This window comes from Onthophagus taurus, chromosome 6 (assembly GCF_036711975.1).
Source record: "Onthophagus taurus isolate NC chromosome 6, IU_Otau_3.0, whole genome shotgun sequence".
In the NCBI taxonomy this organism is placed as follows: Eukaryota; Metazoa; Arthropoda; class Insecta; order Coleoptera; family Scarabaeidae; genus Onthophagus; species Onthophagus taurus.
In genome coordinates, this window is record NC_091971.1 from 13,032,893 (window position 1) to 13,057,907 (window position 25,015).

The 25,015-nt window shown below is 32.1% G+C and overlaps 1 protein-coding gene across 13 annotated transcripts in view; it reads left to right on the forward strand.

Annotated features, from left to right (window-relative positions):
- LOC111417827 (still life) overlaps positions 1 to 24,868 on the forward strand; it is a 159,711-nt gene extending 134,843 nt beyond the window's left edge. For 5 of the 13 annotated variants that reach the window (XM_071196979.1, XM_071196978.1, XM_023050213.2 and 2 more), the window contains exons 17-24: positions 546 to 773; positions 1,051 to 1,237; positions 4,146 to 5,009; positions 5,061 to 5,240; positions 5,301 to 5,419; positions 5,483 to 6,185; positions 6,256 to 6,391; positions 10,511 to 12,586. In XM_071196979.1, the coding sequence (XP_071053080.1) occupies positions 546 to 773; positions 1,051 to 1,237; positions 4,146 to 5,009; positions 5,061 to 5,240; positions 5,301 to 5,419; positions 5,483 to 6,185; positions 6,256 to 6,391; positions 10,511 to 11,030 (2,937 nt within the window). In that variant the 3' untranslated portion in view covers positions 11,031 to 12,586. Of the gene's footprint in view, positions 1 to 545; positions 774 to 1,050; positions 1,238 to 4,145; positions 5,010 to 5,060; positions 5,241 to 5,300; positions 5,426 to 5,482; positions 6,186 to 6,255; positions 6,392 to 10,510; positions 12,587 to 16,138 lie in introns of those variants that run through there. The other 8 variants (XM_071196985.1, XM_071196986.1, XM_023050209.2 and 5 more) reach the window with 7 other exon arrangements.
- Positions 24,869 to 25,015: the final 147 nt, after the last annotated feature.

The following is a 25,015-nucleotide window of genomic DNA, read 5'->3' on the forward strand; positions in this document are numbered from 1 at the left end:
TGTTACGAAAGTGGCTGTTAAATTAAAACGGGGTTTAATTAATTTTCTTCGGCACGTGAATGTTTATTGCTTAATTTTGATACCCTGATTATTTTAAAGTGGCCCTTAACTCTAAAAGTTTAATTTATCTTTTGAGATACAGAATTAAAAGTTTTGAAGGGTTTATTATTTCATTTCGTTGCAACTTGAGAACAAAAGTAAATTTTTTTGTGTTAAATTCTCGTTTTGTTTCAAACTTTAACCCGCAAGAATAAAAGTGTTTGCACCGTTTTTTTTTTTCTGAAAATGAAAAATTTAATTAAAAAAAAATCGAGGTCGTAAAATAACCTTTTTCCATTAAAAAAGCTAAGATCAAAAAAGTCTTCTCTAGTTTGTTCTAAAGCTTAAGGTTGACGGGAGAAACCCTTCTGCCGTCAAGTCGCGTAAGTGCAAGAATGTCAAAAGCCGCGTTCGTCCTCCCAACGGAGAGGAAGAAAAAAAAAAGCGCAAAAAGCTCGTTAACGGAACAACATAAATTTCCGACTTTTTTCCTTTTTTTTCCTCAGATGAACTCAAGGGAGGAGTCCGAGAAGACCGTCAAAGTGGCTCTTCCAGATAATGCAACTGCCACCGTTTACGTTAGAGAAGCAATGTCAGTCGAAGAATTTTTGACAAGCGCATGTTCAAGAAAAAGTCTTAACCCAACCGAACATTTCATCCGAGTTAAAAAAAGAAGAGATATGGAGGATCATAACTATTTCGTACCTCATAGAAGCGATCTAATTGAAACATATGTGAGAAAACTTTTAATTATACTTTTTTTCAAACCTTGTTAAAAACCGGATCTTCTTTCTCTAATCTCCTCTAATTACTGCATAAATAAAAACAAAGAGCTTCCCGCTCACCCCCAATTTGCATATTTTAATTGCTGGCGACGAACGAACTAAAAACCCGACTTAAATATCAATTTCAGAAGGGTTTATTTACATTTAATAATTTCGTGGTCCATATCCATAATGCATTTAATAACAAAAAATATTAACACAAAATTCTTTCTTTTTAATCTTTTAGCTTCACACCCACGAAATCGTTGAAGTTTGTGCCAAAATCCTTTATCAAGTTGAACTTTCAAGAAACACTCTTGAACAAATGTGGGGTTTCAGCGTCGAAGCGGAATTAGTGGAGAATGCGGACAGACAAGATGAACTTTGTTGTTACGTTAGTCGTGTTGAAGATAAAAGCGTAGCGATGCAAAACGGTAATTTATCTAAATACTCTTAAATACAGCAAAACTTTGATATAACGGATTAATACGGAGAAGCGAGTTTATTTAGTCCTCTGCAAGCAGTAAATAGCTATTTTCAAGCAGAAAGTAGCCTTTCCAAGCAGTATCTAATGTTTTACAAACAGCAAATATCCTTCTACAAGCAATCAATAGTCTTCCCAAGTAGTGTCTAGTCTTTTACAAGCAGTAAATAGCCATCTGCAAGCAGAAAGTAGTCTTTTCAAGCAGTATTTAGTCTTCTGCATGCAGTAAATAGCCTTTTGCAAGCAGAAAGTAGCCTTCCCAAGCAGTATCTAGTCTTCTGCAAGCAGTAAATAGCTATCTCCAAGCAGGAAGTAGCCTTCTGCAAGCAGTATCTAGTCTTCTGCAAGCAGAAAGTAACCTTCCCAAGCAGTATCTAGTCTTCTTCAAGCAGAAAGTAACCTTCCCAAGCAGTATCTATTCTTTTGCAAGTAGTAAATAGCCATCTACAAGTAGGAAGTAGTCTTTCCAAGTAGTATATAGTCCTTTGCAAGGAGTAAATAGACATCTGCAAGCAGAAAGTAGCCTTCTGCAAGCTGAAAGTAGTTTTCCAAGCAGTATCTAGTCCTCAGCAAGCAATAAGTAGCCATTTGGAAGGAGAAAGTAACCTTCCCAGGCAGTATGCAGTTTCCTGCAAGCAGTAAATAGCCATCTGCAAGCAGGAAATAGTCTTCTGCAAGCTGAAAGTAGTTTTCCAAGCAGTATCTAGTCCTCAGCAAGCAATAAGTAGCCATTTGGAAGTAAAAAGTAGCCTTCCCAAGCAGTATCTAGTCTTCTGCAAGCAGAAAGTAGCCTTCCCAATCAGTATCTAGTCTTTTCCAAGTAGTAAATAGCCTTCTGTAAGAAGGAAGTAGTCTTTTCAAGCAGTATGTAGTCCTCTGCAAGCAGTTAATAGCCATCTGGAAGCAGGAAGTAGCCTTCTGCAAGCTGAAAGTAGTTTTCCAAGCAGTATCTAGTCCTCAGCAAGCAATAAGTAGCCATTTGGAAACAGAAAGTAGCTTTCCCAAGCAGTATCTGGTCTTCTGCAAGCAGAAAGTAGTCTTCCCAAGTATCTAGTCTTTTACAAGTAGTAAATAGCCATCTGCAAGTAGGAAGTAGTCTTTCCAAGCAGTATTTAGAGCATCTTGGAGCTCATCATTTTTCAACTAAATTTTTAGATCTAGCCGTTTTAGTTTTTAAAATATGGCCGAAAAACAAAAAAAATACTTTTTCGTTTTTGCCTATAACTTCTTTATTTTTTGTTTTTTCGTGAATCTGAAAAGACATTCTTAAGACAGTCGAAGTATTCTTCATAAGTATTGTTTGTTGGTTTCTATGGAAACACTTAGCGCACAAGTTACAGCCTCCTAATAAGATATTCGTTTTTCTTTTGAACAATTCAATGTTTTTTAAAATGAAATAGTACATTGTGTGACAAATCATTGACATCAGCGTTCATAAGAAAAAATAAACCTGATGATAGTTTCACGTAAACGAAACGTCGGAGAAAATTTCTAGTTGTGTCATGACATTTTTCATAAAAAGTTGCCTTAAGAATGTTTTTTCAGATTCACGAAAAAACGAAAAATAGAGAAGTTATAGGCAAAAAACGAAAAAGTAATTTTTTTGTTTTTCGGCAATATTTTAAAAACTGAAACGGCTAGATCCAAAATCTTCGTTGAAAAATGATGAGCTTTAAGAAACGCAATTTTGCCCCCATTTAACCATTTCTGTATCTCTTATGGTTTCTGAGATCCCAATGGTGGTGGTCGAATTTGAATTACCCTGTATAGTCCTCTGCAAGCAGTAAATAGCCATCTGCAAGCAGAAAGTAGCCTTCTGCAAGCTGCAAGTAGTTTTCCAAGCAGTATCTAATCCTCAGCAAGCAATAAGTAGCCATTTGGAAGCAAAAAGTAGCCTTCCCAAACAGTATTTAGTCTTCTGCAAGCAGTAAATAGCGATCTGCAAGCAGTAAATAGCGATCTGCAAGCAGGCAATAGCCTTCTGCAAGCTGAAAGTAGTTTTCCAAGCTGTATCTAGTCTTCAGCAAGCAATAAGTAGCCATTTGGAAGCAGAAAGTAGTCTTCCCAAGCAGTATCTAGTTCTCTGCAAGCAGTAAATAGCCATATACAAGCAGAATGTAGCCTTTCCAAGCAGTATCTAGTCTTCTGCAAGCAGAAAGTAGCCTTCCCAAGCAGTATCTACTCTTTTGCAAGTAGTGAATAGCCATCTGTAAGTAGGAAGTAGTCTTTCCAAGCAGTATATAGTAATCTGCAAGCAAAAAGTAGCCTTCTGCAAGCTGAAAGTAGTTTTCCAAGCAGTATCTAGTCCTCATCAAGCAAAAAGTAGCCATTTGGAAGCAGAAAGTAGGCTTCCCAAGCAGTATCTAATCCTCAGTAAGTAATAAGTAGCCATTTGGAAGCAGGAAGTAGCCTTCCCAAGCAGTATCTAGTCTTCTGCAAGTAGTAAATAGCCATCTGCAAGCAGAAAGTAGGCTTCCTAAGCAGTATCTAATCCTCAGTAAGCAATAAGTAGCCATTTGGAAGCAGGAAGTAGCCTTCCCAAGCAGTACCTAGTCTTCTGCAAGTAGTAAATAGCCATCTGCAAGCAGAAAGTAGCCTTCCCAAGCAGTATCTAGTCTTCTGCAAGTAGTAAATAGCCATCTGCAAGCAGAAAGTACCCTTCTGCAAGCAAAAAAATAGTCTTCCTAAGCAGTCCGTTTTTTTGTTATATCCAAAGTCCGTTCTAACGAGATCCGTTATATCGAATTTTTACTGTATGTCCCTAAATTTAACCAAATTCTTAGAATTTAACTTTCCAAAACTTAACTAATTATCCAACTAATTATCCAATTAAATTTTTAACAAGTAATTAATTCTAGGAATCATTAAAGGTGATGAAATAATGGTTATAAACGGTGCCATAGTCTCCGATTTAGACATGATGTACTTAGAAAGTGTTCTACAAGAAGAACTAGCACTGTGCATGATGATGAGATCGTCAAGAACGGAACCACCAGATTTGGCGGGAATTTTAAGAGCAACTGATGATATAATCGATAGTTTAGTTTGTCCACCTCCTCCATCGGAACCTCCCGTTATAAGTGAAGAAATGATATCGGGCTTGATTGTTCCGGCACCTGGTAAAGATAGATACAGCGTTGAACCTGAAAATCCGATCACTTCAACAGCTGATGTTTTGTCGTTGGCTAAAGTTTCTTCAAGAACAAATTCATTTGAAATTGAAAATTTATTAAAGACTGCCGAACAAGTGACTGGATTTTGTAGGTCTCCCGTAGAGACTCGAAAGTCTAGCCCGACCGGAAGTGTTATTAGTAACACTTCGCAAGCGTTGTTGACCCCATCTCGTCAACTAAGTGATGCCGAAAAGTTGCGAAAAGTCGTTCTCGAGTTGGTGGATACTGAAAGAACTTACGTGAAGCACCTTAATAATTTATTAGAAAACTATTTAGAACCGTTGAAAAAAGAAACTTTCTTATCCAACGCTGAAATTAACGCTCTATTCGGTAACATACAAGAAATCGTTGCTTTTCAACGACAATTCTTGCAAAACTTGGAGGAAGCTTTGGAGTTAGAACCCGATTTTCACAAATTCGAATTTCCCGGGCAATTTAAAAACGTTCTTTTCTCCGTTGGAAGCGCCTTTTTGTACTACGTTAATCATTTTAAATTGTACAGTTCTTTCTGTGCCAGTCATAGTAAAGCTCAAAAAGTGTTGCATCCAAGTAAGAAATTAAAAATTAAATTTTATGTTTTTTAAAACATTTAAATTCTAGATGAAGGAAATCAAGCACTGCAAGAATTTTTGGCTGCCAGAAATCCACGTCAACAACATTCCTCCACTTTAGAATCATACCTTATTAAACCTATTCAAAGAATATTGAAATATCCATTGTTGTTGCAACAATTGAGAAATTTGACTGATTCAAATTGTGACGAACATATGCATTTAGTTGGTAAGATAATAAATTTTGAAACTTTAAATGTGTAATTTATTTTTTTTTGGTTTATTATAGAGGCCTTAAAAGGAATGGAAAAAGTTGCTGAACACATTAATGAGATGCAAAGGATCCATGAAGAATATGGAGCAATATTCGATCATCTTTTTAGACAGCATCAAAAATCATGCAAACAAGTACATGTAGAAATTTTAGATTTATTTATTTAAAAATGTAATTTAATATTCTTATTTTTTTAGCCAATCGATTTAAGTCCCGGGGATCTTTTATATTACGGAGGTGTTGAATGGTTAAACATATCCGATTTCTTAGGAAAAATCAAAAAAGGTCTTGAATTACACGCGATGTGTTTCGTTTTTAAATCGGCCGTCGTGTTCCTTTGCAAAGAAAGGCTCCGCCAAAAGAAAAAACTAATGGGCGTATCCAGTAAAAGCAGCGCTTCGGAAGTTGAAATAATAAGATACCAAGTACTTATCCCAGTAACTGAAGTACAAGTTCGAGCTTCATCCGCTAAAGACATGGATTCTCACTTCCTTTGGGAATTGATCCATTTGAGAAGCCAACTACAAAGAAGATCTGAAAAAGTTTACGTCCTTTCAAATAGCACGGCTGATTTTAGAAACGCATTTTTGAAAACGATTCGACAAATCATTAGAGAATCGGTTAGAAATATGTCAATACCCGCCACAAAACCTGGCGGAGGTCCCGGTATTTTATTAGTTACCGGCCATAAAGTAGAAGGAATGAATAGCCAAACTTTAGAAAGGCCCGCACCTAAACCCATAATAATACAAGGATCTCATACTTTAGGAAAAACCAAAAAATCGAAATCTAATCAAAGACATTCAGCTGGAAATATCGATTACGATAATATTAGTCAGGAACACGATGATGTTCCTACTACATTTAGATCTAGAAGTAAAACTTTAGGAGACGCCGCAGGTAAATTATTTGTGGATTTGTAGATTGTTGGGGTAATTTGAACAGAGTAATTTGATTTTTTTTGAATTAGATGCTCCGAAAAGACACGAACCTGAAAAACCAGATCCCGGAATTAAGTCTGAAGGTGAAGAGGACTCCCAAACTGGCCAAGTCGTTCCTAAGACAAAATCTGGGTTGGGAAAAACACCAAATCATTTAACTTTAAGGTAATAAATTTTTTATAAAATTACTCCTTAAAAAATTTGGAAAATTTGTAATACTTCTTCTGCTGGCCTAGGAAAAAACTTACCATCAAATCAAAATATTTTTATGTCATTACTTTCTTTCATTAATGTTCTATGATTCCTAAGGATTATCTCAGGTTCCTAAGAAATTTTAGAATGAATTTAGCTGCATCTGGATTATCAAGAATTTCTTCTACAACATTTCCAGAAAAATTCGATGTGTTTTAAACGAATTGGCCGGATATTAAAAACCTATTACTTAGTACTCCACCATTCACAGGAATTAGTATCTCTTGAAGGTGTTGGACGATGCAGATAATAATCAAGTTCAGCCCCAATAGGACTTTTTTCATTGGATACAACTTTATTTATCATTAGTAAAATCCCAATACGATATATAAAATCTCATCCAGTTCTTGGAATATGAATATGAAAATTTCCCAAAATGTTAATAAAAGTATCCTCTTTCCAATGAACCAACACGTTTTGAAAAATAACTTTTAGTTTTTGAAAAAACAATATTTAAAGTTTTGATAAAATTTTCGATGTTGCAATTTTTATCGATAATTTTCAAAATTCGCTATGAAATTAATTTCTTGAAGGATCCTTGTGGAAATATCACCAATTATTAATTAAAGTGTCCTCTTTTTAATGCAACAAGCCGTTTAGAAAAATCACTTTCAGTTCTTGAGAAATAAATTTTTGAAATGATCGACAATTTTATCGAATTTGCAATTTTCGCCGATTAAATTTAAAAAATTCATATAAAATCCATTTCTTGGAATATGAGTATGAAAATTTCTCAAAGTGTTAATAAAAGTGTCCTTTTTCCAATGAACCAACCCGTTTTGAAAAATAACTTTTAATTTTTGAGAAAACAATATTTAAAGTTTTGATAAAATTTTCGATGTTGCAGTTTTAACGATAATTTTCAAAATTCGCTATGAAATTAATTTCTTGAAGAATCCATGTGGAAATATCACCAATTATTAATTAAAGTGTCCTCTTTTTAATGCAACAAGCAGTTTTGAAAAATCACTTTCAGTTCTTGAGAAATAAATTTTTTAAATGATCGAGAATTTTTTCCGAATTTGCAATTTTCGCCGATTAAGTTTTAAAAATTCGTATAAAATCCATTTCTTGGAATATGAGTATAAAAATTTCCCAAAGTGTTAATAAAAGTGTCCTTTTTCCAACGAACCAACCCGTTTTGCAAAATAACTTTTAGTTTTTGAGTAAACAATATTTGAAGTTTTGACGATAATTTTCAAAATTCGCTATGAAATTAATTTCTTGAAGGATCCTTGTGGAAATATCACCAATTATTAATTAAAGTATCTTCTTTTTAGTGCAAAAAGCCGTTTTGAAAAATTACTTTTAGTTCTTGAGAAATAAATGTTTGAAATAATCGACAATTTTTTCGAATTTTTCAATTTTCGCCGATTAAGTTTTAAAAATTCGTATAAAATTCACTTCTTGGAATATGAGTGTGAAAATTTCCCAAAGTGTTAATAAAAGTGTCCTCTCTCCAATGAACCAACCCGTTTTGAAAAACAACTTTTAGTTTTTGAGAAAACAATACTTGAAGTTTTGATAAAATTTTCGATAATGCAATTTTCATCGATAATTTTCAAAATTCGCTATAAAATTAATTTCTTGAAGGATCCTTGTGGAAATACCACCAATTATTGATTAAAGTATCCTCTTTTTAATGCAACAAGCCGTTTTGAAAAATCACTATCAGTTCTTGAGAAATAAATTTTTGAAATAATCGACAATTTTTTCGAATTTTACAATTTTCGCCAATTAAGTTTTAAAGATTTCTATAAAATCCGGTTCTTGAAATAGGAGTTATTAAAATTTCCCAAAATGTTAATAAAAGTGTCCTCTTTCCAATGAATCAACCCATTTTGTAAATAACTTTTAGTTTTTGAGAATACAATATTTGAAGTTTTGATAAAATTTTCGATGTTACAATTTTCATCGATAATATTCAAAATTCGCTATAAAATTAATTTCTTGAAGGATCCTTTTGGAAATATCACCTTAATTAAAGTATCCTCTTTTTAATGCAAAAAGTCGTTTTGAAAAATCACTTTCGGTTCTTGAGAGATAAATTTTTGAAATAATCGACAATTTTTTCGAATTTTGCAATTTTCGCCAATTAAGTTTTAAAGATTTCTATAAAATCCGGTTCTTGGAATAGGAGTTATTAAAATTTCCCAAAATGTTAATAAAAGTGTCCTCTTTCCAATGAATCAACCCATTTTGAAAAATAACTTTTAGTTTTTGAGAAAACAGTATTTGAAGTTTTGATAAAATTTTCGATGTTACAATTTTTATCGATAATTTTCAAAATTCGCTATAATTAATTTCTTGAAGGATCCTTGTGGAAATATCACCAATTATTAATTAAAGTTTCCCCTTTTTAATGCAATAAGCCGTTTTGAAAAATCACTTTCTGTTCTTGAGAAATAAATTTTTGAAATGATCGAGAATTTTTTCGAATTTTGCAATTTTCGCCGATTAAGTTTTAAAAATTCGTATAAAATCTATTTCTTGGAATATGAGTTTAAAAATTTCTCAAAGTGTTAATAAAAGTGTCCTCTTTCCAATGAACTAACCCATTTTGAAAAATAACTTTTAGTTTTTGAGAAAACAATATTTGAAGTTTTGATAAAATTTTCGATTTTGCAATTTTCATCGATAATTTTCAAAATACGCTATAAAATTAATTTCTTGAAGGATCCTTGTGGAAATACCACCAATTATTAATTAAAGTATCCTCTTTTTAATGCAACAAGCAGTTTTGAAAAATCACGTTCAGTTCTTGAGAAATAAACTTTTGAAATGATCAACAATTTTTTCGAATTTGCAATTTTCGCCGATTAAGATTTAAAAATTCCTGAGGTTGTAATGAGTTCCAAAGATTTTTTTGAATTTATAAGGATTCTTGCAATTTGTTTGTGATATATCTGACATTTCAGAGGTTTGAGGTGTAATCCTTAAATATAATTAAGTATTTATGCAATTTGGTTTATTGTTTCCACCTACCTAGAATATTTCCAGTAATTTTAAAAGCACTTCAGATGCATTTCCTCAATTTTCAGGGATTTTTAAAGAATTTCCAAGTAATTTTAGAATGTTTGCTTCCAACTATTTAATGGATTTGAAAAATTTTCAAGGAGTTTCGAGAATTTTCAAATATTTTCAACACAGATGTTTTAAGATTTTTAAAGAGTTGAAAGGTTGCAACGTTTTTTTTTAGAAGTTTTAAGAATTTATAAGGAATTTACAAGCATTTCCAAGGATTCTTGGGATGTAATATTGGCTTCTTGTTGGTCTCCAAGTATGCTCTTATGATTTGGTGATGTCCCAATCACCCGACTATTTTGAAGAGTTTCTAGAACATATCGAAAAAGGATTCCAAGCCATTCCTAAGAATTTTCAGTATTACCAAAGGTTGTCTGGAATTTCTCAGTGTTGTTTGGGTTGGACTCTGAAATATGTGCCAGAATTTTTCAAATTCATCCGCATTTATAAAAAGTCTTGGGATGAAATATCAAGATTTGCGGAGTGTTTTTAAGAATTCTTGGATTCTTCTTGTTGATTTCCAAGTATCTTCTAATGATTTGAAAAATTATTCCAACTCAACACAATCACCCGAGTATTTTGAAGAGCTTCTAGGACATATCCAAATAGCATTTCAAGTCATTCCTAAGGATTTTTAGTATTACCATAGATTGTCTGGAATTTCTCAGAGTTGTTTGGGTTGGAATCTGAAATATGTACTTTGGATTTGAAGATTTTTAAATGATAGTCAACAATCTTAAACAATGTTAAAAAGTTTTTCAAGGATTTCCAAGAACTGCATGAGATATCTAAGGAAATTTGGATTTACTTAATAGGAATTTGAACTTTTAGAGGTTTTTCCAAAGATATTCCAAAGAGATCTCCAAAGGCTTGCCAAATATTTCTTGAGATTAGACACGTCATTTGAGAAAATCTTATAAAGTGATATTTTTTCTTTGTTTATTTTTTATAATTTTGTATTTGATTTTGAGTTGATTTCATATAAATAATAAATATATGTTTCTTTAGTACGACATCAACCTTATCTGCTGGAAGTACCGGTAGTCAAGCAAGATTAATCCAAGCATCGAACCAACCGGAGAATTACCACCCAATCCAAGTGGAGGAATTAGGTAAGCCTCATACAACAACTACAAAAGCCGAAGTGCATGAAACAACCGGTAGAAGGAAATCGCCAAATCGTTCATCCCCGCATAAATCCACCCTCGCGCGAAAAGACTCTAGTCCGAATCAATCGAAAAAAGCAAGCCCTAATCAATCGAGAAAAACCAGTCCTAATCAATCGCGAAAAACGAGCCCAAATCAGTCAAGAAAATCTAGTCCGAATCGATCGAAAAAAACAACCCCTTCCGTTTCAAGGAATAACAGTGTTAGTCCAAATCCGGGGCGAAGATCACCCAAGATTATAAATGCCGATCAAAGTCCGAAAAAAATTAAGTCTTCCTTGAAGCAGCCTTCGAGATCGCTTAGTATCGAAAACCCAACTTGTGTTGAATGTTACTTGAGTGGACGTACTGATAAGGGATAGCACCCTTTGGTTAGAAGTAACAGTTTTCGATTGGAAAAAAGGTTAAAATGTGATGAGATACAGTGTTAAAAAAAAGTGGAATTAAAAAAGAACTAATAGAACAGATGGATGATTTGATCGAAGAAATGAAGAAGTTGAAAAAGAAGGAAAAGTTATTCGTTTATTGCGTATGTTAACTGTCAAAATGTTACTCTTCAATAGTAAGAAAAACGGAAAATAAGAAAATAGATGTTAAATGTGAAAATATGACGCTATCTACAAGTACTTAAATAAAATCATATTTTAAACGATTTTTGGTATTTTTAATCCATACAAAAAAATTAAATTAATTCATTTTTTATATGGGATAAAAATGCCAAAAAATAACTCATAATAATCAAGAAAAAGTATACGTATATAAAAACCATATTAACGCATATAAAAATTAACCAATAGATGTTAAATGGAAAGATAACAATATACGTAAGAATATTACGACGACATTTTGACAGTTTTTTTTTTTCTTAATCGTTCATAATAATCGTTTGTCTAATTCGTTCATCATACATTAATCAGTACCTATTTATCTTTGAAGCAGACTTGAAATATCCAATTGATAAAAAATCTTATTATTAAGAGTGTATCTAAATATCTCTAATAAATTAATGGTTTTGAAAACTTTTATGAACAAAAGTTAGCACAAAAAAGTTGTAAAAATAATCCATCTTCTTCTTCTATGCTGCAGCAGCCCAATGTCGGAGCTTGCCCTCCTTTATAAGGCTCCTCCATTCTTGCCTATCCCTAGTCTTCCACTTACAACACCTCATACCACCAAAATCGTTATTTAATATCTTCTTAGGGATACGTACTGTTTCCATACATGACCCTCCCATTCCAATCTTTAAAGCTTAATAATTATGGAGATAAGTGGCTCATCGTACAAACTGCAAAGCTCTTTGTAGTGCCTCAATCTCCATCGCAAACCGGTCGCCAGATCTGCCTCAAAATCCTTCTTTCATCTACGTTGACCAACAATTCCTCTCTTCTATTGAAAGTCCAGTTTTCACATCCATAGCAGAATACAATCCTTATTGTAGTTTTATACAAACTTGTTTTTGTAACTCTATGTATCTCTTTAGATTTGAATATTGATAACAGGAAGAATTAAGTTTGATTGGCTAAATTTATCCTTCTCTTTTTCTCATGACAGTCCTCATCTTACAACAGCCCATAGACGTTTGCATAGCTTCTCAATCCCAATACAGTTTAACCGTGGCCAAAATGTACAGAAGATTTTTGTACATAATGAATTGTTTATTTCATCGTTGTTTTGGTATAATTATCAATCCCATAACAGTTTCGACAATATATCATCATTTCTATGGTCTCCAATGGTCCTAATTGGTTATGTTTAAGATTTCAAATGGATCCTCTTTGCCCTATAGTAACAAATTCTTCGGATGCCGTATTTCCGCAACGAGAAATTGAGTAATAAAATTCTTTTCGGTTTTAGATTTTGAGATATTATGACAATTTTTGTTTTTTTAAATGGAAACAACCACTGATTATTTGCTTAATAAATTCGTTATTTTTTTCCGATTACAAAAATATGGGGTTTATATAAAAATAAACCTTTTTTATAAAAATCCTAAACGCCGAAATCTAGTGTCGTCGAAGAAATGAAATTTACAGTTTCCTGTAAATTACGGGGCGGTATTTAAATTACGGGGTATTATTTTTTTGGTATTTAGAAACAAATAATTATGTTTATTACACCAACTGTTAATACGGAAATGTTTAATGGATTGCAGTGTTTCGGATTGGAGAAATATGTTTTTTTAATTTTTAGTTATAGTTAATTTACAGGAAACTGTAAATTTAAATTTTCGACGACACTAAAAAAAAAGTTTATTTTTAGCTTTATTCTAAAACAATAAGAAATAGACCTGTCGAACCCTATATTTTTGTAATCAGAAATAAATAACGCTTTTTAATAAGCAAATAATCAGTGGTTGTTTCCATTTAAAAACAACTAAAATTGTCTCAAAATAAAATCTATATCTCAAAATATCTCAAATCTCAAAATATAAAACCTAAAAAATTTTTTTGTTCTCATTAAATTCTATGTAAAAAAAGTGTCCATATAATGTTAGTTATAATACTCCACCTATAATAATAACCAAGATAATTGCATTTGCTGATTTTACGGTATTTTTCACTTTAGAGATCGATATCTTCGTAACCACTCGTTGGAAAAAATTGCGGTAAAGTTTATTGTAATCAGTGAACATTTCTGCGTACCACATCTTAATTTGGAAATTTTCATGTCCGCGGTTTTTTTTTATCGCGAGTTAAGTGAAAAAAGTACCCGATTTTTGAGAGTGCCAGCAACTTTATCTATTTTGCGATTTTTTTTCTCCAAAACTATTTGACGAAAAAATTTCAAATTTGAACTGGTGGTAAACCGATGTGTTCTTAATGTGGAGCATATTTTATTTTTTCGATATTCCATATAATTTCGTGGAAAATCGCGGTTTAGTAGGATGTAGTTATTTTAAAAACGACCTGGCGGATTTCAACGCGGTTTTTACCAAAATATGTCGAATAAAGTCGGTTGTTGGATGCCGTTATCAGTTTTTCGGAATTAGGGCTCCCTAATTTTTCAAGAGCGATTTAAAGGAATTACAAATTAAAGAGAAACAGAAATAAACATTAGGGAGCTCTAATTTTGAAAAACTGATAACAGAATCCGACAACCGTCATTATTTGACATATTTTGGTGAAATCCGCGAGAAAATCCACCCAGCCGTTTTCGACATAACGGCGTCTTACTAAACCGCGATTTTCCGCGAAACTGAATGGAATATCGAAAAAATAAAATATGCCACTCATTAAGAACACATCAGGCTACAACCTGTTCAAAATTTAAATTTTTTCGTAGGATAGTTTTCGAGGAAAAAAATCGCAAAGTTGACAAATTTGCCGGTACCATTAAAAATCGGGTACTTTTTTCATTTAACTCGCTATAAAACGAAAATTCGTGAATCCGAAAATTTTCAAATTAACATATGTTACGTAGAAATGTTCAGTAATTACAACAAACTTTGTCGCAATTTTTTTTATTGAACGGTTGCGAAGATATCGATTTCTAAAGTGAGGGGTCTTGACTTTTTGTATCGTCGAAGAAATGAAATTTACAGTTTCCTGTAAATTACGGGGCGGTATTTAAATTACGGGATATTATTTTTCTGATATTTAGAAACAAATAATTATGTTTATTACACCAACTATTAATACGGAAATATTTAATGGATTGCAGTGTTTCGGATTGGAGAAATATGTTTTTTTCATTTTTTGTTATAGTACCGTAATGTACAGGAAACTGTAAATTTAATTTTTTCGACGAACCTAAAAAAAAGGTTTATTTTTAACTTTATTCTAAAACAATAAGAAATAGACCTGTCGAACCCTATATTTTAGTAATCAGACATAAATAACGCATTTAATAACCAAATAATCAGTGGTTCTTTCCATTTAAAAAAACCAAAATTGTCATATCTCAAAAAAGGTCTCCAAGTATCTTGTAATGATTTGAAAAAATTTTCCAACCCAACCCAATCCAATCACCCGAATGTTTTGAAGAGAACATATCCAAAAAGGATTCCAAGCCATTTCTAAGAATTTTCAGTATTACCAAAGGTTGTGTGGTGTTTTATTGGTTAACTTTATCTATCTCCTTATCTCATGAGTCATGACAGTCTTTATCTCGCAACAATCAATGGACGTTTGCATATATGATCGCTTTCATTGCGAGGAGCGTGATTAAATTAATTAAAAAGTGATCCAAAACATCCAAAGTCCCAGACTAAGAGTAGTCCAATTTTCTGGTTTCATCTCATTATCTAAATTTGTTGTACTCTGACATACGAATTGATTATATTGCACCAAGTTTGCGTTAAATTTTTAGTGTACACTTTGGATGAAGCAAAAATGCAAATCAATTGCATGATTCCTCCAAGATGAACATCAAAAATATATATATCTTTATTTTTTTTGCAACAAATTTGTGTAACTTATCTTGTATAAAGCAATTTGCCCAAACTAATTTGTACGAAGATAATAAAAAAAGTTACTTATAAAAAGCTAATTACACAAAATGTTTGCTTCAATGACGTTTTTATCATATCACAAAAGTACGTTAGTTAAAAACAAAACAATTTGAGAATAAAGTTGCCATAACCTCGATGAACATAATGATTTATTATGAATTTAGATACACCCTACATAATAAGATCGAATCTGCTTCAGGGACTCAAAAAATGATAAAACGGCACTGAATTAGACTTAACCACTCGTTCTCACCTATAATAATATTTTATTTAATCACCCTGTAAATAAAAGCACGATTCCGAAACAGCGTTTAAGAATGTTTTTGAACTCACGGATTTTTTCGTTTTCAGCTTTATTTTTTAAATTCTTTTTCCTTAGCACTCCCACGCTTCAGCAATACTTATTTCTAGTTTTATAGCTTATTGTTATCCATAGATATTTAGTGGAATGCTCTCTCTGTCGCTTTTAAGCAGCTTCCGTAGATTTTTGTCTATTGGAATCTACACACGATTTTTTCTATATTGAAGAAGTTTTGACCCTAACGCCTATTTAATATATTATTTTGAGTGTTCTAGAAAAGTTAAATGTAAATTCCTAATTAAAAAATAACATCTGTTTTATTTAATTTGATGATTAAAAAGAATTTCTTTGATTTATTAATTAATTAATTGATGAATAATAATAAATAAAACAGTTGTTGATTTTTTTGTAATAAAATTTATAACCAAAATTTTTTTATAAAATTTTTAAGTTACGTCGAAACAATTCTTTTTCTGGGCAATTAAATCTAAATCATTTTTAATTAATTCAAAAAGGAGAGATTTAGCCCAAAAAAATTGATTGATAGACGTAATTTAAACGCAAAGCACCCTTTTTCACAATTATTAACGATTAATTAGCTTATTTTTAGCTCAATTTAGATGCAATCTTTAGTAAAAAAGTATTAAAATAATAATAACCTAACCAACACGAACAAAATAAACAAAATAAAAAGTAATACAAAAATTAAATTGTTATAGGGTCACCTGTGTGGAAACCAAGAGACAGTAGTTTAGAGGCATCTTCTACCTTCCCGCGCAAGGCTAGGGACACAGGCTTAAGTTCGTCCCGTAAGTCGCTGATAGATACCACTTCCGGTTTGGAAATACACAACTCGTTCAACCCGTAAAATGTAAAATTTTCTTTTTTTGTTTCTTTTTCTTTGTTATTTTACGTTGAGTATAAATCTAATTCAGATACATCTATTTTAAAAGGTAAATCTGATTTAGACGTTGCGTTAATAAAACATATTTTTAAATAAAATTTCGAAAAAAAATTAATAATAATAAATTAAAATTAAGAAATGAATTTAGTGTTAACTTATTGGGAAAAATTAAAACTATGAAACTAAATTTGAAACGATTTTTATAAATTTTTTTGTGTATCTAAGTAAGAATAAAATGTGTACAGGGCGAAATGATTTTCGAATACAATTTTTATACGGTATAAAAATGAAATTAAGCCCTTGAATCAAACTTCTTATACAGGGTGAGTTAAAAAGAATGGGAATGGAAATTTTAGAATCATTACAATATGGAAATATAATCTTGTATGTACTGATTTATTATATTCATTTCAAAAATTAATGATTGTTTTCTGTTTTTTAATAAATAAATTTTAATTCGAACATGACTTAATCCAGTTGAAGCTTAATTTAGTCATTTAAGTTAAGTGTTTTTATGTAACAACTTGCAATATAAATCGACAAGATGAGAATTCTATCTTATCCATAAAAATTTTATAAGATTTTTCTTGTTTAGGTATAAAATGGAATGCATAAAATCTCACTATTAATAAGTTTTTGAATAAACTTATGCATAATGTGGTGATAATTAATGTAGAGATAAAATGAAATTGGATGATTTATAGAAAAATATAAATAAATTTGTGGAACTGTCTCTCTCTCTCTAATAAATCATGGTACTTCTAAAATCTTTACTCTATTGCAATTTATGGCTAAGAATCCTGCAGCATAAATGCTGCATGTCAAAAGAGGATTGAAGCTTTTGAAATGATATGAGACTCCCTTAGACTGGGTATGGCACTAATGATCCAGTCTAGAAGAACTAAAAATACGTAATAATGAGAGATTACCACCTTATTTCTCTCGCTTTTATGTCTATGTCGCTTTTCCAAATGATGCATACTACAGAAGATGGAGTCACGACGTTAGAATCTTGAAAGACCACCATATTCGCAAAGAAACTAAAACAAGACTTCTAAAATCTTTAGTGTTTCCTATTGCAATTTATGGTTCAGAATCCTGGACCATAAATGCTGCGTGTCGAAGGAGGATTGAAGCTTTTAAAATGATATGAGACTCCCTTAAACTGGGTATGGCACTAATGATCCAGTCTAGAAGAGCTACAAATATGGAATAATGAGATATTACTACCAACAATCCTGCTTCGTATACTTAAATTGTTCAGTAATGCAATACGGAAGAATGGCATGGAGAAACTGATGATACAAGGAAAGGTTGATGGAGAAGTCAAGGTGAGATTTATAGACCTACTAAAGGATCTGGCACATATGTCGCTTTTCCAAGTGATGCATACTACAGAAGATGGAGTCACGACGTTCGAATGTGGAAAGACCACCATATCCATAAAGAAACCAAAACACAACTTCTAAAATCTTTAGTATTTCCCATTGCAATTTATGGCTCAAAATCGTAAACCATAAATGCTACATGTCGAAGGAAGATTGAAGCTTTTAAAATGATATGAGACTCCCTTGGACTGCATATCGCACTTATGCATCCATTCTAGAAGAACTAAAAATACGCAATAATCAGAGATTATTACCAACAATCCTGCTTCGCATACTCAAATTGTTCAGTAATGCAATACGGAAGGATGGCATGGAGAAACTCATGATACAAGGAAAGGTTGATGGAGAAGTCAAGAGGGAGGTCATCGGTGAGAAATATAAACCAAGTAAAGAATCTGGCACAGATGTCAGTTTCCCAAGTGATGCATACTACAGAAGATGAAGTCGCGACGTCCGAAATTGAACAACAACTGAAGAGAGAGATAGTAAAGAGAACCTAAACAAACTCTACAAAGGCATAAACCCATACGAGCCGAGTTTTCCATCGCCATCACCAGAAATAAAGTACCAAGGAAGAGACCTTCCTCTTGCAGTAAGATCCTCTTGATGAATCCTGACATCGTTATGTTTTTCTACATACACATTGCAGGTGTCTTGGTACATATCTGCAAAAAGAATTTTGGTATCTATTAAATATTTACTAATTGACATGTCATAATTGCAATTTACGAAATCCTTGTGGTATGTTTTTGAATTGATATCTGCAGAATCTATTTGAGTATGTCATAGCAACTTTTAATCGTTGTGTCAATAAGAATTAGGTTCCTGCCATCATACAAAGCCATTTTGTATGATTTTGAACGTTATCGAATTCACTTTCAATGGAAAATATCGCTAAATTGATGGTTCTTAACTCTATACAATGTTTAGAAGGTGACGTAAAAACTTTAATGCGTTATCTGTACCAGAATAAATCACATCTTCCATTTATCTTTGTAATTATCATCTTTATGCTTCAAAACTACACTACTAATACGTATATAATAATATAGTATATATATATATGTATATAGCAATAAAGTATAGGTGAACATTTCATTCGATTTGAGTTAATTTCAACCTAAACTTTTTGTTTCAAACCAGTATTTCTTAATTTCAAGTATGCAAGAAGGTATGAAAGAATCGAAAAATATTAAATTCTAGGTTTTGGTGGATCTCTGCATTTTGAGGTCTTTTGAATCTGAAAATCTGGGTTTAGGAATTATATCTGCGTTTTTGTCTATGTGAGCAAATCAACTCGCAAATACGAGAGCTTTGCCGACCAAATTTTGCATACATAAATTATAACATAACGTAACTACGACTTATATTATGTGTAGCATAACTACATAAACTTGATTCTGAAAGACCCAAATACTTGTAATATCGATTTTGAAAACACTTCTTCTTCTTGGTTCGACGTCTCCCTACGAAGGTTGGCGATCCAACTTTCTACAGCTTGGAAAATTTATATTAACTGGTAAGTTGCTCAGAAAGAATGCGACAGTAAATTGTTGAAGTGAAATAGGCGAACACGTACCATCAACAACCATAGGTATAGCACTCACCAAAAGTTTAGTAACCTAACCCTAAGTAACCCAAAATTTATGGTTATGCAAGGTTGAATTTAGAAATTCATAAGCCTGAAATTTGAAGATTTGAAAAAACTATCTTCAAAATATTAAATACCAGCGTCGCATACTTAAATTCTTCGGTCATGCAATACGGAAGGATGGCATGGGAAAACTCATGATACAAGGAAAAGTTGATGGAGAAGTCAAGGAGAAATTTATAGACCAAGTAAAGGATCTGGCACAGATGTCAGTTCTCCAAGTGATGCATACTACAGAAGATGAAGTCGCGACGTCCGAAATTTAACAACATCTGAAGAGAGAGCGATATTAAAGGGAACCTAAACAAACTCTACAAAGGCATAAACCTATACGAGCCGAGTTTTCCATCGCCATCACCAGAAATAAAGTACCAAAGAAGAGACTTTCCTCTTGCAGTAAGATCCTCTTGATGAATCCTGACATCGTTATGTTTTTCTACATACACATGGGTGGTGTCTTGGTACAAAATTGCAGAAAGAATTTCTATATCTATTAAATATTTACTAATTTTGTGTGGAGTTTTTGAATTGATATTTGCAGAATCTATTTAAGTAAGAAATAGGTTCCTGTCATCATACAAAGCCATTTTATGAATAATATTTAATAGCTATAACGACTTCTAAAACTATTTGAAGGTATCAAAATTTTCTGCTTACTTTAATAGTTTCGAAAATTTTCATAAAATTTCTTTTTAGAAATTTATCATTTTCCAAATAGCTTTCCCAAACGTATTTATAACTGCAATAAGCATCATTAGCGTTAAGGGACAAAACGTTTCTAGCGTCAATAACTTATTACTTAATTCCAAGCAGTTATTTAACGAAATTCCTTCCCATTATCTTTAAGCTAAAACGTGATACGATGCCATATTTATTTAAAAAGTTGACCAATTCACTTTCAATGGACAATATCACTAAGTTGATAATGGTTCTTAACTCTATTCAATGTTTAGAATGTTTCTAGGTTTTAGTGGATTTCTGCATTTTGAGGTTTTCTGAATCTGAAAATCTGGTTTTAGGAATTATATCTGCGTTTCTGTCTATATGAGCAAATCAACTCGAGACCCTGAAAGACCCAGATACTTGTAATATCGACTTTGGAAACACTTCTTCTTCTTAGTCCTACATCTCCCTATGAAGGTTGGCGATCCAACTGGCTACATCTTGACAAATTTATCTTGGGTTGGGTTGCTAGGAAAAAAAAGGTACGCAGAAGGAGTACGACAGTAAATCGTCGTTAAATTGAAGTAGGAGGACATCAACGACTGTAGGTATAGCGCTCAGTAACTCTAACTTTCAAAGCCTGGACTTTGAAGATTTGAAAAAACTATCTTCAAAACATTAAATACTAAGTAAATTGCGTTAAATTTCTTGTTATATCAGGATGTCATAAGGTATGCCATAATGTACCACTCAATTTTTCTAAGCTATATCTTTGGAATGTTTATCAAGACACTCAAATTTTCCATTAAATTTGGAAAATGACATCATTTAGGCTTTTTCTATGGCATTGCCCTTTTGTGCTGGGAAACACTTTAGGTGATACTTCTCCACCGATGTTTTCACCATGTTTTCTCCACCAGATGTTTCCCACTTCTCCATCGATGTTTTCCTTTTGGGTGATCAAATAGTGATTTTTCTGGAATTCTTTTGCTTTGGATACATCCTGCAGGAACCACATCTCCTTGAGTCTTAATTAATCAATTCCAACTGGCTACAGCTTGGCAAATTTATCTTGGGTTAGGTTGCTAGAAAAAAAAAGGTACGCAGAAGGAGTGCGACAGTAAGTCGGTTAAATTGAAATAAGCGAACATCAACGACCGTAGGTATAGCGCTCAGTAACTCTAACTTTATGGATATGCAAGGTTGGATGCACAAATTAATAAGCCAAGAATTTGAAGATTTGAAAAAACTTTCTTTAGAATATTAAATGTTATGTAAATTGCGTTAAATTTCTTTTTATTTCATGATATGCCATAATCTCTAATTCAATTTTTGTAGGCTATATCTTTGGAATGTTTATCAAGACACTCAAATGTTTTCCATTAAGTTTGGAAAATGACATCATTTAGGCTTTTTGTATAACATTACCCTTTTGTGCTACATACCGATGTAGCGATTACCGATGGGCAATCAAATAGTGATTTTGCGAGCTTACACAAATTGTCAACGCTCAATATGAATCTGCTGGAATTCTTTTGCTTTGGATACATCCTGCAGGATGTCTCCTTGAGTCTCAATTAATCAATTTGAAGAATGAAAAATGTATCAACGCTTACAATTCACAGCGATCGTTTGGACAACGGCGAAATATGTAACCATAACGATGGAATTAAAAACGATTTTACACGAAATCGTCATTATTGAGGTACAGGAGGATGTTAAGGAGATTTAGACTCGATTCATAGGCAACACCCAAATGCTGTTGGACTGTCTGTACTTTATAGGAAATAATCATGTCTTTCTTTAAATATACACCGCAATATAAGCTTGAAATGACCAATTGCGTAGCACATCATCTGGTCTGACGATCATAATCGATGAAGCGGTATCTTCAGGTATGGCAGAGATAATCACGGCCGAACGACTTTCTACAGCTTGCTTGCTTTCGGATTATTTCACTCTCTTTAGGTTATGCAACGTAACCACACATTAAACGACAATTTTGTACACGAAATGCACGTTGTGTCATAATCACATATTCATTCTTCAAAAATATAACGTTAAAATATAATTGGATATCAATAAATTCATCACAGATGGATTTAGAGAAGTACGAAAAGCTTACTTGGCATATTTTGCAATATGACTTATCAGGAATGAAGACAATGGGGCAACTAGTTCAAGTACATCCAAATTTCACTTCATTCATTTTTCAAAATACCCTCAAAATGGCAACCACTCAATTTTGCTAGGCTATATCTTTGGAATGTTTATCAAGACACTCCATTAAGTTTGGAAAATGACATCATTTAGACTTTTTCTATGGCATTTCCCTTTTGTGCTGGGGAACACTTCAGGTGGTATGTTTTCCACTTCTCCACTAATGTTTTCCTTTTGGGCGATCAAATAGTGATTTTGCGAACTAAAACAAATTGTCAAAGCTCAATATGAATCTGCTGGAAACCTCTTGATTTTGAATGTCGATTGTAACTCGTGCAGTATATATCCTGCAGAAACCACATCTCCTTGAGTCTCAATTAATCAATTTGAGGAATAAAAAATTTTTATATCAACGCTTACAATTCAATGATCGTTCAATTCAGGCATCTTCAGCTACGGTAGAGATAATCACAGCCAAACGACTTTCTACAGCTTGCTTGTTTCTGAGATGTTTCAGTCTCTAAGATTTATGCAACGTAACCACGCATTAAACGACCAATGAAAGCCTGGCCTAAAGAAATGTGGACGAAATACATGTTGTGTCATAATCACATATTCATTCTTCAAAAATATAACGTTAAAATATAATTGAATGTCGAAAAACTTACTTGGCATATTTTGCAATATGACTTATCAGGAATCAAGAAAATGGGAAAACTAATTCAAATACATCCAAATTTCACTTGTCCCTATTTTTCAAAGTTCCTTCAAAATGGCAATGTTTCTTGCTTCAAGACACTTTTTTTATGGAAACTTATTCTCTGTATGAAACTCTATATTTCTTTTGCTCTTTTTATTCTTTTTTATGCTTCCAGATAAAATGAGTTTTTTTATATCTTATAACAAAATCCCCATGAGTCTGACTTTCAAGAAGGTTTTCTCAATTCTTATCCTATGAAACCCAAATGCAAGTAACAGAGTTTGTGCAGAAACTTATAATTCACAAAAAAATTGTCTAAAACAGCTTGGAGACGTTTCTCCTAGCTAAGCAGTGGCAACTCCGCTCAATTTCGCCAAATATCATTAAAACGTTCTTTGCACTTCTCGTTATGCGGTGTCAGAAATGAAAACAATAATCCAGTTTTGAAATATCTAAAACAAAGTATTTTGGATTAAATTATCATATTTGTGTAAACTAGTATTTCTGATTCTCATTCTTTCTAACTTACTCAGTATAAAATTTGTTAAAAACTTTAGTTGGAAAAGCACTTTTTTAAAACTTATGAAGCTTCAATCTTTCCACTTTAGATAATCTTATCATTATTATTACGATATTAAAAAAAGAACATACGTAAAAATTTTTTAATTCGATAAAATCATTATTTCAAAAAAGAAACAATTCAATCAACACAAAATAATGAAAAAAAAATGCAATCACGAACTTACACCCAACGTAATAAATTATTAAAAATGATAACGAAAAAAAGGACTTTATAGGATTGTCACATTATTATTGATATATAAAATTTAGATAAATACATAAATAGTTCAAGGAAAAAAATGGGTAAAAAACCATACTTAGAATAATACTATAATAAAGAAAAAAATGCATAGTTACATGTATTTCGAGATTTGTTACGGGTTTTTATTCAATTTATTTATTATATAATTTATATCGTCATTCAAATATTTATTGTAGAGATTCTAATATCGCGAGCACGTTATATCTACGACGTACGTCGCAGTTGTTAGTATACCTCATTTTTTCTATTAGAATTTAAAAGAATAATAATCAAATAGAGAATCGCTATAGGTTTTAAAAAGAGAATGGGAAATAATTAATAGGAAAATATTATTATTATAAAAAAAGCACCGCGTGCGTCGTAAGTAGAAGCGTGCGCAATTACTACGAACGTTATTATAAAAAAAAATATTAATTATTATAAAACAAAATAAAAAAAAAACATCGCACAATTTGTTTCTATACAGACAACAAAAGAATAAAAAAATAATTCGAAAACTGCAATTACGTATTAAAAAGAACAAAGTGAATTTCGGCCGTTTCAACGACCGATAGCTCAACTTTTTTTGTAAACGTAGCTTTTAAAACAAAATACCGAATAAAAAAAAAATGAAGAAAATTAAAAAAAAAACACTACTTATTGTGTGGGTTAAGTCACCTTTTGTATATCGTTTGTACAAGACGTAACGGTCGTAAGATGATTTCGATTCCCGAATTCCGGTTTCCTTGTGTGTAAACGGGGATTTAAAAAAAAAAATAAAAATAAAAGACGATTTTCATCCACTACACCACAGAATAGAACGACGGCACGGATGGTTTTTTTTTGTCGCGTGCGGACCGATTTTTTTTCCACTTTTGAGCACGTGCCAAACATTAACAAAAAAAAAGTAATAAGCAAAAAAAATTAATTAAAATTTAAAGAAACGAATACAGGTTGTGGGAAAATTATCGGTCCGCACGACCATCCGACAAAAACACACTTTGTATTTTTTACAGGATTTTCCGTTCAGTTCAGTTTGGTCGTTTAGTACATTTGTGTAGGAAGTAAGGAATAAAAAAAGTAAAAAAAATACTGGTTTTCTTGTATGTCTGTATGTATGTCATACCGCGTATGGTGGAACTACGGAATGGAAAAATTTAAAATAAACACATATGAAAGTATATTATTGATTTTTATTTATTTTGATTTATTAAAATGTAATGTATACACAACGTATGATATTAAATGATATAGGAGATTTCTGTCCAATTCGGATGGTGTGTGTTCCAAACAAGACGTCGCGCCTTTATTCTATTTAATAAAGAAAT